The 18,631-nt window shown below is 45.7% G+C and overlaps 1 protein-coding gene across 1 annotated transcript in view; it reads right to left on the bottom strand.

Moving 5' to 3' along the window:
- The window catches only part of FKBP5 (FKBP prolyl isomerase 5), a 132,216-nt gene that overhangs the window by 36,452 nt on the left and 77,133 nt on the right, over positions 1-18,631 (bottom strand). Inside the window, exon 5 of the mRNA XM_056132392.1 lies at positions 18,249-18,363. Coding sequence (XP_055988367.1) covers positions 18,249-18,363 — 115 coding nt within the window. The remainder of the gene's footprint in view (positions 1-18,248; positions 18,364-18,631) is intronic.

Raw genomic sequence — 18,631 nt, forward strand, 5'->3', positions numbered from 1 at the left:
CAACACTATCGACAAGAGATCCAAACTACAACAACCAACTCAAAAATGTGCCTGTCCGGGCAGAAGAGATAGAACTGTGGGTAGGGCACTTACCTCACAAGCGCTGACCTGGGCTTGGTCCCTGAGTACAGAGCTAGATGGAAGCCCTGGGCAGACTGGGTGTGGCCCCCATGCTAACAACAACAAAAACACACCAACCAATAAAGTCCCCCCAAACAATTGATTTGTCTGTCAAGAGGGCAGGCAGGGGGCAGGAGGGGCCTTGGGGATACTAGTGAAGGAAAGTCTAGACTGATGGTGGAACTGGCATCGGAATATTGCACATCTGACACTCAGCCATGAATAACTTTGTAAATCATAGTCCCTTAATGTTTTTTTTTTCCTTTTCTTTTTTGATCACTGCGGGGTGTGCTGAGACACACCCAGCAGTGCTAAGGGCTTACATGTAATTCTGTGCTCAGGGATCACTCCTGGTGGTGCTCAGGTGACCTTAAGTGATGCCAGGAATTGAACCCAGGCTGGCCATGTGCAAGGCAGGCACACTGCACACTGTACTATTTCTCGGGTCCCCTTGATACCACTTATAAAAAATTCTATAATTATAATTGTAGATGTTACAGATGCAAAAACCCATTATAGTGGGATGGGGATAAGTGGCCAATAAACATGTTGGGAAAGATAAATGAAGCAAGATAGTAAACAAAATAGCCCAAGTCAAGCTATAAAGAAGGTAACTAAGAAAACAAAACATTCATTGCAGCTCGCCTCTCGGAGAGACACTATAAATCACAGATTCAGTATTTATAGCCACCGAGCAGGAAGGCAGACATGAGGCATTTACAGTGTCCTCATAAAAAAAAATACTACCACCTTGTACACTGAATAATCCTTCTTTTTCTGAGAAGGCTGATTCTTCTAAATTGGGAAATGGCTCAAAGGCCAAAGTGCCTTCCAAATTTGCCACCTGCCCCCAAATTCAATCTCCAGTGCCACTCACATGTGCTAAACTTGCTCCCTGTAGCTCTACTGTTCGAGACGAGACTCTCTGGAACATGGTGCCCAGGAAGTATAACCCTCGGTGGGCACAAATGAGAGCACTGCAGTGACCCCCAGCAAGCACAAAAAGCAGGATGTGCTTGAGTACCACAACAAAATATGTGACCCCTTCCCCCCCGCCCCCCCCCCCCAAAAAAAAGTAGGGAAGCCCAGGAAAAAAACTGTCTCAGAGCAAGCACGACCCCACAGCACCATACAGGGGTTTTTGGTTTGGGGGCCATATCCAGCAGTGCTCAGGAATTACTCCTGGCAGGACTTGGAGCACCATATGGGATGCTAGGGCTCGAACCCAGGTTGGCCGTGTGCAAGGAAAGGGCCCTACACACAGTATGATCCCTCTGGTCCCAACAGCACCACAAAGCTTGTTGTTGTGGATTTGGGGCCACACCTGATGGTGGTCAGGGGAATCACATGTAGTGCTAGGATTTGAAACAGGGTCGCGGGATGCCTTAGCCCCTATATTTTGGCCCTAGTAACAAAATTTTAAGCTGAGGGGCTAGAGTGACAGCTGGTAAAGCATCTGCCTTGCACCTAGTCGACCTGGGTTCAATCCCCGCCAGGAGTGATACCTGAGTGCAGAGCCAAGAGTAAGCCCTGAGCAGGTAGGTGTGACCTAAAAACTAAATAATAATAATAATAATAATTTTAAAAAAGTTGATAAAATGATGGGTACATACAGACATTAGCATCTATACATACAGCATATATATATATGTATATATATATATATATATATAGTCACCATCTTTTAATACCGATTTTATCTGGAATGTCTAAGCAAAAAGAGGTGTCACGCCCTCCAGGAGTCTGCAGCCCATTGATCCTTTATAATAAGTAGTGAAGGCTATTGCCCTGTTAACTGGCTTCTAAACTTGGAACACTGGTGTGACCAGTTCTACAAGACCGTTGACAAGAACTCATGGAGCCAAAGAAAAGCCTGTCCCTTGCTGGGGACAGAAGAGGACCTTCCTATCTCCTCTCGCCCTGGCTCTGGCCAGAGTTTCAACAATTATCCCCAGAGAAATACCACAGCAGCTCTGGCTGGGGACAAACCTGTGGTCACTTCTGACCTTGCAGCTCCTGGTGCAAATACTCACTTAATAAATATTTAATAATAGCCACCATGACTCACTGGGAGTTCGGCCTCTAGGGTTCAGGAGGTCTGTTGCTAATTCCGACCAGCGGGGTTTACGGGAAGTGAACGATCTCTGACGTGCACAGAGAGAATCAAAGTACATACAGGATGCTCCTACTTAGGACATTTTTGGTAGAGAAAGAAATACACAAAGTTAAAAAAAAAAAGGGGCGGCAATCTCCCTGGACGCGGAGGCACTTCGCCGGGGGAGGTCCTCTGCAGACCCAGCCGAGGCAGAGAAAACCCAATTACCCTGGCTCGGCTGCGCCATCCCAGGGTCACCACATCAAGTGCGCTCTGGGTGCTGCGAAACATCACTTAAACTGGAGCGCTGACTTATTGTTCTCTTACTGCCCTACAGCAATTTTGTTTTGAAGAGCACAGAACACCCTGTTCTGAATGTGGCTGGCACATGAACTCGATGTGCTGACAGCAATCTGTACTCCAATTAAAACAGGGGGGAGAGGAAAGAGTGCTCTGCGGTAACCAAAACTGGAATGCGAGGGCTGCCCCCGCCACTGCTTAATTTGCATTTCAGGAAGCAAAACCGAGAAAGAGGCTCCTCCATAAGCGCTTACAGATTTAAATTAAAAAAAAAAAAAAAGAAAGGTGCTGTGAATGCTGCAGCCGAAAAGACACGTTAGCTCTGGTAAGTGTTTTCCCTTTTTCTAATTATAGAAGTTGCTGTCTGATCGCTTCGTACTCATGCCCCGAACAATTACTGGGTCATGGGGATCCGAGAGGGATTAGGGAGCGGCTCTACACGACACGCAGACGGGTCCTGGCTGGGACACGCCAGTCCCCCTGGGCAAGGGAACTTTCCTCTGCTCATTCGGCCAGAGGAGAACTCCCTGCTTGCCTCTCCTGGCTAATGGCCCATGAGACGGTGAGGGCTTAATGACCCCCTGAAAAGGCAAATGAGGAAGTAGGGACGGATTTCTAATAGCCGGGGAAGCATATTAAATCACTGATTAGAAGAGAAACCGTTCCCATTAGGCCCGGAGGTCCAATTTCCTCCGAACCCGTCTCCCTCCCTCCTCTGGACTAAGACAAGCAAATAACACTGGGCTGGCTTCTCTGCCCGGGGAATCGATAACGTTTATGCAAATAACACAGACCTCAGTCTAAACAGGAAGCCGACACATCAATCAATTCGACACTGACCAAACCCTTGCCAGCTTCTTTACACCAGTGGAGAAAGTCAGTCAGACCCGAATGCTCTGCCCATTCTGTCACCTTAATTGTGGTGCTGTACAAGGTCTTTAAGGTGACCTGAAGCTCAGTCTTTACCTCTATAGAAAAGGGGAAATACTCTCAGATAATTTACAGTGGTTAAGAGATTAAATTAGGAACTAAATTAAAATTTGTAATCTGCCATTCATTCATTCATTCATTCATACGCGGGGGGTGTCTACCCTGGAAAAATACTATTACATGTGGCTATACAGATAGTGAATGGTAACTATGATTTTTTTTCAATTAGTGGCAAATCATGCCAGATTAAACATGCCTTACGACTCAGTATAATATGCCACTTAATGTTTCCACAGAGAGCTGTCAAATAAAATATAAAGAAGGCAAACTCTGTATCATGCTTTCTTTATATTCTACAGAGCCCAAGATGAAATTTAGGGCCAGAAAATAATTATTTAATTACTTTCTAGTAATTAAAGGTCTAGCATATCTCGATGCGGGCATACATGAAGTTTCCCTTGTTTTTGATTATTGGTACCATCTATTTTGGGCATTTTATTTATTAGTAGAATACAACTGGATTTTGTCAATGTCATTATTATTATTATTATTTTGCTTGTTTTGTTTTGAGGCCACACCTGGCAGTTTTCAGGGAGCCATATGGAATGCCAGGGACTGAGCCCAGGTCTGCTGCATGCAAGGCAAATAAATGCCCTACCATTAGTACTATTGCTCCAGTCTGTCACTAAAATTTTAACCTAATGAGATTTGCTGTCTTTAATAAGTAACTTCATCCCATCCATATTTTTTGTTATCAATGTCTTGACTGATTTTGTTACACAAGACTACACGATGCTTTCTTCATGTTAATGTTTTACCATTTTAAAGTACAGCTTGACAAGCAAGAAAAATTAAGAAAGTTGATATCTAGTGCAACGTGAAGAACGTTGAAGGCATTGTACTAGCTGTCTCACAGAAGATAGATCACTGTCACTGTCTTCCCGTTGTTCATCAATTTGCTTGAGCAGGCCCAGTAACATTGTGAGACTTGTTACTGTGTTTGGCATATCAAATACATCACAGGTAGCTTGCCAGGCTTTGCTGTGCGGGTGAGATACTCTCGGTAGCTTGCCGGGCTCTCCGAGAGGGGTGGAGGAATTGAAGGTGGAGGAATTGAACTCGGGTCAGCCCACCCGGCCGCATGCAAGGCAATGCCCTACCTGCTGTGCTATCGTTCCAGCCCAGAAGACAGATACATTAAATTTATCCTCTTTCACATACCTTTGGTCAGTATTTTCTCCATATAATGCTTTCTTGTTGTTTTTCCTTTATTATTTTTACTGGATCAATAACATTTTTTAACTTTGTTAGTTCACACTGGATGGTTTAGGAATTATAAGCCATGTTTACTAGTACTTGTCATTCAATTTTATTTTATTTTATTTTTTGCTTTTTGGGTCACACCCAGCGATGCTCAGGGGTCACTCCTGGCTTTGCACTCAGGAATTATTCCTGGAGGTGCTTGGGGGACCATATGGGATACCGGGGATTGAACCCGGGTTGGCTGTCTGTAAGGCAAATGCCCTAACGGCTGTGCTATCACTCGGGCCCGCCGTTCAATTTTAAACAAAACACTGAATATATTTTTACCAATGTTAAGAACTAATCATCATAATCTCTCACTGGAATAAGAAAATAATATGAGACAATTTGCCTCCGTATCCTTTCCCCACGTTTTGTTAAACTGTCCAAGAGTCAATTTGACTACTAAATTATGATGACAGTTAATGTGATAGTTCTCCCACATTGAGCTCTTTTAGGGGTAAATATATACAGTTTCATCATCGTATCATAAAAACTACTTTTTGCACACTATTTACTGTATTAGCCTTGAGTTCTTAATTCTTGGATTTATATTACAAGATGTTTCTTAAACACAGTATAAGGCAGAGATACTTTTTTCTTTTTAGGTCATACCCAGGAATGCACAGTGGTTACTCCTGGCTCTGCACTTGGGAATCACTTCTGGTAGTGCTCGGTGACCTATATGGGACGCTGGGGATTGAACTCGGGTCAGATGCATGCAAGGCAAGCGCCCTACCCACTGTACTATAGATCCTACCCCAGAGGTACATTTTTCAAGTATCAAGTTGCATATTCTAAAACTTTTTCTGACACTTCAATGATAAAATAGAATTCTAGTTTCAAATACTCTCAGTCAAGGCTGATTATGGAGCTCTATGAGTAGGTATTCCACAACCAGGTGCTGGGTGTTTACAGTGTGCTGGGCACAGTGGACACGGGCAGGTGGGGGATACCATTCCCCACTGGTGAGGTGCAAATAAAATCTTATTTCAGGAGCCAAAGAGTTGATCATATTTGGAAGACTTGCCACCTTGAATCCCTCTCCTTCCCCTTGAAACCTCCTAAAAAATTAGAGACATGGTATATTTGGTGCAAATTCGAACATGTGGTGTTTTGGGAGCACCTGCCCATTTTCTTTGAAGAATATGATCTTGCTGGCTTTAATTGGGGAGCAAGAGCCAGAGTCAGACCCGACAGTAGGAATTTTCACTCGTCAGCTACAAAACAGTCACCTAGGGAGTCACCAAAAACAAACAAACAAAACCAAAAAAATATGTTTGGAATTCCATCTTTAGAGATGAGATCCACATTTGAAAATACTATTTAACTTGCTCAGGCTGAGAGCTGGGCATCAGAACTTTAAAAGTTCCTTGGGTCTCTGATAAGGGGTTAATATCCAGGATATACAAGACACTAGTAGAACTGTACAAGGGAAAAAAAAAACACCCTCCAAATCCATCAAAAAATGGGAAGAAGAAATGAACAGAAGCTTCCTCAAAAAAGAAATACAAATGGTCAAAAGACACATGAAAAAATTCTCTACATTACTAATCATCAGGGAAATACAAGTCAAAACAACAATGAGATATTTTCTCATACCACAGAGACTGGCACACACCAAAAAGACCAAGAACAACTAATGCTGGTGCAGATGAGGGGAGGAAGGGACTCTCTTTCTTTGTTGGTGGGAATGCCGATTGGTCCAGCCTTTTTGGAAAACAATAGGGGCATTCCTCCCAAAACTAGAATTTGAGCGTTCCTATGACCTCGCAATACCACTTCTGGGAATTGGTATTGTCGAGGGTGCAAAAAGCACAGCAGAAATGACATCTGCACCTGTATGTTCACTGTAGCACAGTTCACAACAGCCAGAATCTGGGAAACAACCCGAGTGCCCAAGAACAGACAACTGGTTAAAGAAACTCTGGTACATCTACACAATGGAATACTATGCAGCTCCTAGGAAAGATGAAGTCATGAAATTGGCTTATAAGTGGATGGTCATGGAGAGTATCATACTAGTCAGAAAGAGAGAGACAGACATAGAAAGACTGCACTCATTTGTAAAATATAAAGTAACATAATATGGGACTGACACCCAAGGACAGTAGAGACAAGGGCCAGGAAGATTGCTCCATGGTTGGAAGCCTGCCTCATGAGCTGGGGGAGAAGGCAGCCGGGATAGGGAAGGGATCACTAAATCAACGATGGTTGGAGGGATCGCTCGGGATGGGAGAGGTGTGCTGAAAGTAGATAAGGACCAAATGTGATGGCCCCTCAGTATCTGTATTGCAAAACCATAAAGCCCCAAAGTAGAAAGAGTCGGGGAAACTGTCTGCTATAGAGGCAGGGGAAGGGTTGGGACAGGGGGAGGGGCAGATACTGGGGACACAGGTGGTGGAGGATGTGCACTGGTGGAGGGATGGATGTTCGATCATGGTATGACTGAAACTCAAACAGGAAAGCTTTGTAACTGTATCTCATGGTAAGTCAATAAAAAAATCAAAACAACAACAACAACAACTTGGCCAAAGTTGAGAGCAACTACACAAGGCTTTCTAGGTGCAATGGTGTCAAACTTGCTTCTGCCCGTCCCCACCCCCCCCCCCCCGGGTTTTGGGGCCACACCTGGGGATACTCAGGAGTTACTCCTGGCTTTGCACTCAGAAATCACTCCTGGAGGTGCTTGGGGGATTATATGAGACGCCGGGGATGGGGATTGAACCCAGGTCGGCTGCACGCAAGGCAAGTGCCTCCCTATTGTACTATCAGCTCCTCCTATTTGCCTTTTGCGGAGTGTCCATTTGTTTCCGTTCCCCTCCCCTTCCCCTTGCGGTCGAGCTGGCTGGGGACTGCACCCTTGGCTGGGGTGCTCAGCGGTGTGTGGGGTGGTGGCAGGTTCAAACTCATGGCCCCATGCTGGCAACGTGGAAGCTCTAACACTGAGCCCCTCCAGGGCCCCCTTTCTGGATTGCTTTGCTCCCCACCGGTCTGCGGAGGCTGAGACTTTATGGCTGGAATTCTGCCCGTGCTGGATGAGAAGAAGGTTCTGGGCCTCTGCAGTCTTCTCTACCTCTGGGCTGGGGCTGGGTTTCCTGAGTCTAGTTGCCATCAGTCCGATTTTACCTACTTGACATACTTCGTCCTCACAGATTCTGGCCTAGCTCTGGTACTTGATGTTTCAAACCAGTAGGGAGTTCCTCCTCTCTTTTGAACTAACTCCTTCTCCGCCAATCCTCCCTGCCTTCATTTCGGCGGGGTCAAAGGGGAAAGGGGCGAGAGGGAAGGACACTTCAACAACTTGATCCTGCTGACCATTCTGATGAAATGTTCATATTTGAAAATTTGGCCAGCGTGCTGGTTCTGCATTCCGAACCTTCTTCAAATGGGTTCAAAGCACAGTCAGGAGGCAGGAGAGACACTTGCAAGCCAGCATTTGGGTGTGCCCTTGGCTTGGGGAGAAGTCGACAATAAAAAAGATTTGAGAGAAGGGGCTGTGGTGGTGGTGGTGGGGGGGGGCTGGTAGCTATTTAGAGTTTTAAACCAGCCAGATTGGATTTTCTAAGAAAGCAAATCTTAAAAATTAACAATGTAGCCACTACTGGTAATTAAACTAGGGCATTAAGACTAAAGGTATCACTCATTCCGCTAATGTCAATTGGAGCAACTTAGAACACTGTGACTTTTGTTCATGTGTGTGTGGGGGGGGGGAGGGGGGAGGGCCACACCCAGTGGTTCTCAGGTCTTAATTCCTGGTTCTGTGCTCAAGGGTCAAGCCCTGGAGGGGCTCAATGGACCTGATGGAGTTCTAGGGACCAAACCCAGATTGGCTGTGTGCAAGGCAAGTGCCCTACCCACTATACTATTGCTGTGATGTTTTGAGCTTGAACAATGAGATTAAAAATCACAAGATGGTCATCTTAATGCACACAAGAAAACACACACTGGAAACATACCAATGAAGAGACCCAGAGTGGCAGGCTGAATTAGAAAATTCAACCTAACATTCTGCTGCCTGCAAAAAACATACTAGTATCAGAGGACTAGCTTCAGGCTGAAAAATGTTGTAAGAGATAGCAAAGGCATTTTTTAATGATCAGAAGGTATGCAAATTACACAAGTCTCAACCTTCAACAACATGTTAGTAATCTCTTATACAAGGGCTTAATGGCTCAAGGGTGAAATACAACAATCTTTATACACATTCCTCTAAGGAAAATTCTTTGGATAATTTTTAGTGGATTATTTATAACAAGCCATACAAAATAAATTATTTGGAGGTTGGGTGGAAACATTCAAAATATGGTGGTGGGAAGGTGAAATGGTGGTAGGATTGGTGTTGGGAATATTACAGGTAACAAACTATTGTGAACAACTTTATAAAAATAAAATTTAAGAAGATATGCAAATTAGGAAGAATTCACAGTCCTAAATGTATATTCACCTAATGAGGGAAGAATTCACAATCCTAAACGCATATTCACGTAATGAGGGACCAACACAACTTGAAACAACTACTAGAAGAAAGACACTGACAGCAACACAATAACTGGAGACTTCCACACTGCTCTGTCACCTCTCAACAGATCAACTAGATTAAAACGCAGTAAGGAAACACGTGATCTGAAGGAAGAAATGGAAGAGAGACTTTCATCCTCAAAAGGCGGAATAAACACTCTTTCCCAGTGTTATGTGGGACAGTCTCCAAGATTAGAGACACAATCTTGGGACACAAAACATCTCTCTATAAAGTCAAGATGATGGAAGTCATATAACCATCTTCTTAGATCATTGCTATGAGGGAGAAAGGGCCCACATAATAACCTGACTGTACAACTTAAGAAACTGGGAAATGACCAACAAAAGGAGCTGAGAGCATACAGAAGGAAGGAAAAAAATAAAACTTAAGAGCAGAAATTAATGAACTAGAATTGAAAACAAAAAATAAAAAGCCAATCCAGAGGCCAGAGCGACAGTATAGAAGGTAGAGTGCTTGCCATGCACATGGGTTCGATTCCTGAAATCCCATATGGTTCCCCAAATACTTTCAGGAGTAATTCCTAAAAGCAGAGCTAGGAGTAACCCCTGAGCATAGTTGGGTGTGGCCCAAAACAAAACACAAACAACATTGATAAACCACTAGCAAGACTCAGAGAGAGAGAGAGAGAGAGAGAGAGAGAGAGAGAGAGAAGGGTTTGTGTGTGTGTGTGTGAGAGAGAGAGATCGACAGAGAGATAGAGATAGATAGACAGAGAGATAGAGAATGGGAAGGAGAGACAGAGAAACCAAATCAGAAACGAAAGGGAGGACAGTACAACTGACACCACAGAAATTCAAAGGATCATCAGAGACTACTTTGAGAATTTTTATAACATGAAACAAGAGCGTCTAGAAGAAATATATAGATTTCTGGATTCCTATACCCTCCAAGGTTGAACCAAGATGCTCTGGAATACCTGAACAGACCTATCATTATCAAGGAAAGTGAAACAGTAAGCTAAGGTCTTCCTAAAAACAAAAGCCTAGGCCCAGATGGATTCACTAGAGTTCTTTCAAACTTTTAATGAGGACCTACTGCCAGTCCTTTGCAGGATCTTCCAGGAAACTGAAGAAACAGAAACACTACCAAACACTTTTTGATTGTCATTATTTTTTTTTCTTTTTCGGTCACACCCAGCGATGCTCAGGGATTACTCCTGGCTCTACACTCAGGAATTACCCCTGGCGGTGCTCAGGGGACCATATGGGATGCTGGGAAGGCAAAGGCCCTACCCCCTGTGCTATTGCTCCAGCCCCCTCCCAAATACTTTTTATGAAGCAAACAACATCACTCTGATACCAAGAGAAGACAGAAACAAGAAACACAACCAGAGAGAGAGAGAGAGAGAGAGAGAGAGAGAATTACAGGTCAATAACCTTGATGAACACATGAACACAGATGCAAATATCCTCAACAAAATACTGTAGCACTGTGCTCCCATTGTCCATTGATTTGCTCCAGTGCTCCCAGTAACATCTCCATTGTGAGACTTGTTACTGTGTTTGGCATATTGAATACGTCACGGGGAGCTTGCCAGGCCAGGCTTTGCCATGTGGGAAGATACTCTTGGTAGCTTGCTAGGCTCTCCAAGAGGGGCAGAGGAATCGAACCCGGGTCGGCCGGGCCCGCCTCGTGCAAGGCAAACGCCCTACTGCTGTGCTATTGCTCCAGCCCAACAAAATACTAAGGTAAAGGTAAAGGCCCTCCCGTTGATCGTCGATTTGCTCGAGCGGGCCCAGTAACGTCTCCATTGGAGACTTTGTTGTTACTGTGTCTGGCATATCCAATACTCTCGGTAGCTTGCCGGGCTCTCTGAGAGGGGCGGAGGAATCGAACTTGGGTCGGCCATGTTGGCCGCTTGTAAGGCGAACGCCCTACCGCTATGCTATCACTCCAGCTGAGCAAGAGAAGTCTCTTCAACAGTTGGTGCTGGGAAAACAGGTTAGCTACATGCAAAAACAACAACAACAACAAAAGCCCTCAGACTTCTTTCTAATGCCAGGCACAAAAATCAAATCAAAACATATTAAAGATCTTGATATCAGACTTGAATCCATCCACAAGGTACATAGAGGAAAATGTAGGCAGAACTCTCCATGACACTGAAGTCAAAGACATCTTCAAGGATGAAACACCACTGACCAAGCAAGTGGACGCAAAGACAAACAAATGGGATGGCATTAAATTAAGAAGCTGCCACACCTCAAAGGAAATAATGACCAAGTTACAAAGACAGCCAACAGAATGCGAGAAGTTATTTACCCGACACTTACTGAATAAGGGAATAATACCAAAGATAAACAAGACACTGGTGAAACTTTACAAGAAAAAAATTCAACCTCATCAAAATATGGGGAGAACAAAAGGCATATGAAAAAATTCTCTGCACCACTAATCATCAGGGTGATGCAAATGAAAACAACAATGAGATGTCATCTCACACCACAGAGACTGGCACACATCAAAAAGAGCAAGAACAACCAGTGCTGACGCCAAAGCAGGGAGAAAGGGACTTTCCTTCATTGTATGTGGGATTGATGACTGGTCCAGTCTTTCTGGAAAATATGAACAATGCTAGAGAAAAAAAAAATCTATGAATTGCATTTCCATTTGACCTGGCAATTTCACTTCTTGGAATATGTCCCCAGGGCCCTAACACAACATAGAGAAAAGTTTGTTCCCCTGAGTTTTTTTTTGTTGTTCGTTCCCCCTGAGCTCCTTACAGCATTATGGAAACAACCCAGAGTCTGAGAGCAGATGATTAAAGAAACTGTGATACACATACATGATAGAATATTACTTGGCCATGAGAAAAGATAAAAGTCATGCGATTTGCTGCTACATGGAGGGATCTAGAGACTTTTACACTGAGTGAAGTTAGTCAGAGGGAGAGAGCGCCACAGACAGACCTCTCTCATAGGTGGGACATACAGAAACATAATGGTGGGATAATGGACACCCAAAGACCATGGAAAACAAAGATCACCTTTGTTTCCATGGAAACATGCCAGTTGAGAGGGCTGGGGGATAGGACAGGGGGTGGACAACGTCTATGGCAGAGGAAAGCATTCATCCAGGAGGAGGTGATGCTGGAAGGGTTATGTATGTGTTATGTATGAAGCCCCACTAGTAACGGTGCTGTAAACCTCAGTGCTAAAACGTATATAAAGAGCCCCTTGTAGAAGCAGACTGGTAGGAGGGAGGCAAATGAGGGTGGGGGGAACTGGTGGAGGGAAGAGGACACTGGTAAAGGGATGGGTGCTGTAAAATTAGATGCCTGGAACCCAATCATAAATAGCTTTGTAATTTCACGGTGACTTAAAATTTATTGAAAAAGAGAAGAAAAGAAAAATCACATTAGTACCGAGTCCAGGAATGGATTTACAAGCATTGGGATTCGGATAGAGAATAAAAACTTGAAGTTTCTATGAGAGAAAGAAAATCCTGTCAAGATAATGTAATTCTTGGGGCCGGAGCGATAGCACAGCGGGTAGGGCATTTGCCTTGCATGCGGTCGACCCGGGTTCGATTCCCAACATCCCATGTGGTCCCCTGAGCACCACCAGGAGTTAACTCCTGAGTGCAGAGCCAGGAGTAACCCCTGTGCATCGCCAGGTGTGACCCCCCCAAAAAAAGAAAAAAAAAGATAATATAATTCTTTCACAAATATAAATTATTATGGGGGGGGCTACACTCAGTGGAATGCGAGGGCTACTCCTGGTGAGGTCAGGGGCCAGTCCCGGTGGTACTCGGGGACCCACGTAGTGCTGGGGACCAATCTCAGGGCTCCCACATGTTCAGTATGCGCCTCAGCCCCTGGAACCGTGACAGATGATTAAAAGGAGCAAAGTGAGAGTAGAGAGGTAGACAGGGGTAAGTAAGGCACTTGCCTTGCATGCAGCCAATCCCAACTCGATCCCCTGCAGCACGTATGGTCCCCTGAGCATCACCAGGAGTGATGACCTCGCATAAAGCCAGGAGTAAACCCTGAGCACTGCAGGGTGCTGCTTCCCCAAACAAACAAAAATAAAAGAAGAAGAGGATCACAATTTGGCAAAAGTCTTTGATTCAACCTGTAATGCTTCAGAAGAAGCAAATAAGCCAGAGAGCGATGACTGAGTTAAGAAAACGATTAAGAAGGTAATAGGCCGGAAAGAGAATACAATGGCCAAGGTCCTGGCCTTGCACGTGGCTGACCTGCGTTTGATCCCTGTCATCCCACACAGATGTCCCAAGCACTGCCAGGAATGATTCCCAAGAGCAGAGCCAGGAGTAGCCTGAGATGCTCAGAGTCTGAGCACTGCCAGGTGTGGCCCCAAAACCAAATGTGGGGAGTGGCGGGAAAGAAGATATATAATTCATGTGAAGTATGTTATTTATGACAAAAACAAATTAATCTTGGGTTCCAGATTGACTCTAGTGGAGGTGAAAGTTTTTCACATAGGAGATAGGGTGTGAGAGAGAAGGAGTTAATTTCCTTCCTTATGTCTACTTTAAAGGAAGCAAAACCAATTATACTATCATAGTACATAGAGTATCACTACATAGAGTAGAAAAAAAAAAGCATACGGAAGCAACTGCAGAAGAGAACTAACTAGAGTTGGAAAACAGTTTTCAATGTCTACTGAAAGGTGAATAAGGAGAAGAGAAACTGGAGGCAAGAGAAGCTTTGGCTGGTCTAGCAAGAAAACACACATTGCGCAAGAGTGAGGGACTAGGGTCTGAGACCCATCAGACTCAGGCAGCCGCTAGAGTTTCGAACTGACAAGAAGACAGGGGCTCGGGGTTGTAGCCATAAAGCGACCCAGTTTGCTTACGTGACTTTGTCAGCCTCCACTCTGGTTCTATCCTGTTACAGGGAGGGACTTTCACACGGGGAATTTATCGCCTGTGTTCAAGGACAGAAAAGAGGACTGGCATGTTCTTTCACCAGCTGCGTCGTAAGCAATGCTCACTCAAAGTAATCAATGTGCCCCAAATGGTGCATTTTGGGGTGACTTTCCCTGAACCGCCTCAGAACTATGTACAAATATTTTCTACTTTAGGAAATGTGTTTCATGCACAGGAGCAGGGCTTAACTAAGTCTATGCTGCAACAGACAAATAATTCACTGCGATTTATAATGGGGGTTAGGGTTTTCGCTGTTTGCAAAATTGGCGGAAGGGTCAGACCTGGAATGTCAGGATGTCCTTATGGTTTTGAGCACATCTGCATTTCTTTCTATCCTCCTGTCTGCTAAGAGGTGCTGGCAGCAGTGACATTCCACAAAGTGAGCAAACCGGGAAGCACCTAGACCTCTGGTTTCTAACCACTCTCCAATAAAAGGAATCACAGTTCCTTAGAGAAATGGCCAATCCTAGGTCCGGGCAGGAAAATTACAAAATGAGCTTAGAGCATCTTGTAGTGCCAGAAGCAACAACGTGCTGAAAAGAGAAACCAAAAATCAATGGAGTGGCCAGGAATACATCTCAGGTGGTAGAAAGCCCTGTCTGAGCCTGGCCCTGGGTTTGATCCCTAGCAACCTATGCCCCCTACCTCCACCCCAAACTCCAGCCCTGTACCACTGGGCGTCAGCATCAGCTCTGTAACTGAGCACTGCTGGGCCCACCTGTCCAGTCCTAAGCCATGCCAGGAGTTGCCTCTACAATTTTTTTTTCTTTTTGGGTCACACCTAGCGATGCACAGGGGTCACTCCTGGCTCTGCACTCAGGAGTTACTCCTGGCGGTGCTCAGGGGACCATATGGGATGCTGGGAATCGAACCCGGGTCGGCCGCGTGCAAGGCAAACGCCCTACCCGCTGTGCTATCTCTCCAGCCACAGCCCCTACAATTTAAAGCAAGTAAGCAAACAAACAAACAAACAAACAAGGGACCAGACATAGTACAGCAGCACGGGAGCTTGCTTGAACGCAGCTGACCCAGGTTTGATCCCTGGCATCACATTTGGTCCCCCAGCACACAGTAGGTGCGATCGTGAGCACAGAGTCAGGGGTAAGCTCTGAGAACCACAAGATGTGACTACCCCCCTAAACAAAAGCAAAACAAAACAATGGAAGGATGATGCAAAGACGAAGAACAGTTTCTAACGGCCAAATGCAGGGGCAATTTGACAACCAAGTAAGTAAGCACAGCCTGGAGTGCTTCAATCCAGCACCACTTGCTGCCATAGCTCCCACCTCCAAGTACCCTAGGATGGAGCCGGAGGTCCCCCATCACCAATGGGTACAACCCTGCTGGTCCCTCAGCACCACCGGGCACTGCATCACCCACCCGAAACACAGACAGCCAAGTGTCACAAGTGGGCCCCAAGCCCCCCAGCACTACCCCCAGCCCCTGGCCAATCACTGGAAGATGCTAAAATTAGTGGGTGAAGGTGTGATGTCAAAGATGAAGCTGTGGGGCTGGAGCGGTAGCACAGCGGGTAAGGTGTTTGCCTTGCACACAACCAACACAGCCGACACAGGTTCGATCCCCAGTATCCCATATGGTCCCCCCGAGCACCGCCAGGAGCAATTCCTGAGTGCATGAGCCAGGAGTAATCCCTGAGCATCGCCAGGTGTGACCCAAAAAACAAAACAAAACAAAACAAAACAACAACAACAAAAAAAGATGAAGCTGTCTGCAGAGTTTCCTGGTATTTCCCACCCACCTACATTCAGTAATTACAAAGAGAAAACAACATCACGGCATCTAGACCGTCTGGCCAAGGAGCGCCTGCCGCAATGCGCAATGCACCGAGAGCAGGAGAGTCTCACTTCAGAGCATTCCCGGAAACGCTCAGCCTCAGCGTGACCCTGCGGAAACAGCAGACAAACCCAAACGAGGGACGGTCTGCAAAACCACTGACCAGTGATTTACAAAAAAAAGTCAGTCATCAAAAACACAGGGGGAGAGATAAAAAGAACTACTGCAGACTAGAGGGAGCTAGGGCACATGACAAAGAGGCACAAGATCGGCTTTCACAGTAATTTGATTAAAAAAAAAAAGAATTATCAAAAATATCAATACATTTGCCCACGTACCAGAATTTTTACATAAATGAACGAATAATAAAAAAAAAATAAACAGAAAACTGGATCCTAAATTTAACTGTGAACGAAAAAAAGGGCATAAGTTTGAGATTTGTTAAAAGTCAAATAAAGGGGCCCAGGGAGCTAATAAAGGGGGTTACATGCTTGCCTTGTATGCGGCTTACCCCAGTCTGATACTGGCACCATGCAATTCCTCACTGATCCCTGGGGCATACAGCCAGGAACAGCCCCTGAGGTCCCCCAGGTGCGTCCTCCCACACCCCCATTCAGATAAGATCCGCAGGACAGTAAGTGGCATCATTTCAAGAACTTCCTGATCTTGTTAAGTGCAGTACGGTGAAGATGCCAAAGGTGGTGGTTAGGTAAGACGTGAACCAGATAACATTCTCTGTACTAGCTTCGTCACTTGTGCAGACACCAAAAATTATTTCACACCAAAAAAACCTTAAAATGACTCCCGTCGCCCGTCGAAACATTACCAAGAGTAACCTCTGAATTAATTTTAGTCTGTTCCAAAGCAACTGGAATCAGGTAGTTTTGTGCTATTGTTTGACAATGGGGAAGTTTTTCGTTTTATTAACAAAAAACTGCAGTGTGAGACTATAAGCATTGAGGACGGGGGCAGCTCAGTCAGGATGAGCGTACAGCTAGTGCATGGGACCCTGGGCCTCGGTTTTGGACACCTCTGCCCCTGATAGCCCACACTGCTGCTGGGTGAAGCATGGGGGGGGGGGGGGGAGACAGAGAGGAGAGAGAGGAAGCAGAGAGAAAGAGGAGAGGAGGGGAGAGAGAGGAAAGGAGAGGAGAGGAGAGGAGAGAGAGAGAGAGAGAGAATAGGGAGAGAGGAACATAGTGAGAGAGTATCAGAGAAAACCAGAGAGACCAAGTCCGATCGAGGAAGCTAATGTATCTATCACAGGGGGAACAAGTCCTCAACATCTGTATATGTTTGAAACCCTCCGGAAAAAAAAGTTAAGGACATATTAGAGATTAGTTCTATAAAAACTCAAAAAACTGCAGATACTTTCCTACTTTTCTGGCGATTTTCACAAACATTTACGATCCCATCACAGATCTCTGAGGGGGCAGCAGGACCTTTGAAATAAAAAAGGTCTCCACCAGGTTGGAAGGATAGTACAGTGGGCAGGGCACTGGCCCTGCGTGTGGCTGACCTGGGTTCGATCCCCCACACCCCGTATGTTTATCGCCCCACCAGGAGTGCCATCTGAGTGCGGAGCTAAAGTCCAGCCAGGTGAGGTCTGCTGGGGGCCTGCCGAGTCCAGAGTCCTACCTTCACCCCGAGTCCAGGTATCCGTACCTCACACACATCTGGGCTCTTCTCTGCTTACTCTAAAGATGGTCACGCCTGAGAATCATCTAAACATTTAAACTGCACGCCGACAGTAATACTACCTATGACTGTCCTCAATTCAATAACAGCCAACTGAATTGGAACCAAGATGTCAGACTCATGGAAGAGAGAGAGAGAGAGAGAGAGGGCCAAAGTGACAGTGACAACATTAAAATTGAAGAAACTTGCTAATTCTGGTTTGCCAAATGTAGTGAACGCCTAAATTTCAAACAGCTTTTCCCCACGTCACCATCCTTGTTTAAGGTTTGAAATTCTTTGTTTCTTCCCCTTCCCTTCTCTGAGGCAAGGACCAGGGACCACACCTGTTTGACCCTGGTATCCCTTGGGGGCTGCACATCTGTTGACAGAGGCTGGCGGGACCTATACCCAGTCACGTTTGTTCAGCCCAGCAGCACAGGTCAGGGTGCTGCTGGGTCACCAGGACTGTGCCCCTCACTGCTGGGCACTGAACTTGGCCTGGGCATGCACTCTGTCTCTTGGGCCCGACCCCACCACAGGGCCCGATGGGTGGCCCTCCGCTGTGACGGGCCCGTGTCCAGTGGCGGCAGTCCTTACTCTCTACGGTTGCCCCTTCATTGGGGTTGGAGTAGCCTTCTCCTTTCTGCTTGATTCTCCGGATGATGCCTCCATCTTCAAATAAATCCTCTCCTTTGAAATCAAGGAGCTCGATCTAGAAAGGAAGAAGGGAGCTGGCTGAGAAGCGACAAACAGAGCCAATGCGACACACCATCCATGGCAGGGACAACCGAATCTCCTTTCATTTGACAAAACACAACTCAGCTTTGTGTTTATCTGTGCATCTTGGTTATTGGAAAAGTGGGGGTGGGGGGAGCGAACGCTGCTCTTTTCAATACCTGGAAAGAACCTCTATGTAATGATAATGTCTCCGACTACATCCTGCGGGACCGCGGTGCAGAGACAGACAGGAAATACTAGGA

The sequence above is a fragment of the Sorex fumeus genome, unplaced genomic scaffold, assembly GCF_029834395.1.
Source record: "Sorex fumeus unplaced genomic scaffold, SorFum_2.1 ptg000094l, whole genome shotgun sequence".
NCBI classification, from domain to species: domain Eukaryota; kingdom Metazoa; phylum Chordata; class Mammalia; order Eulipotyphla; family Soricidae; genus Sorex; species Sorex fumeus.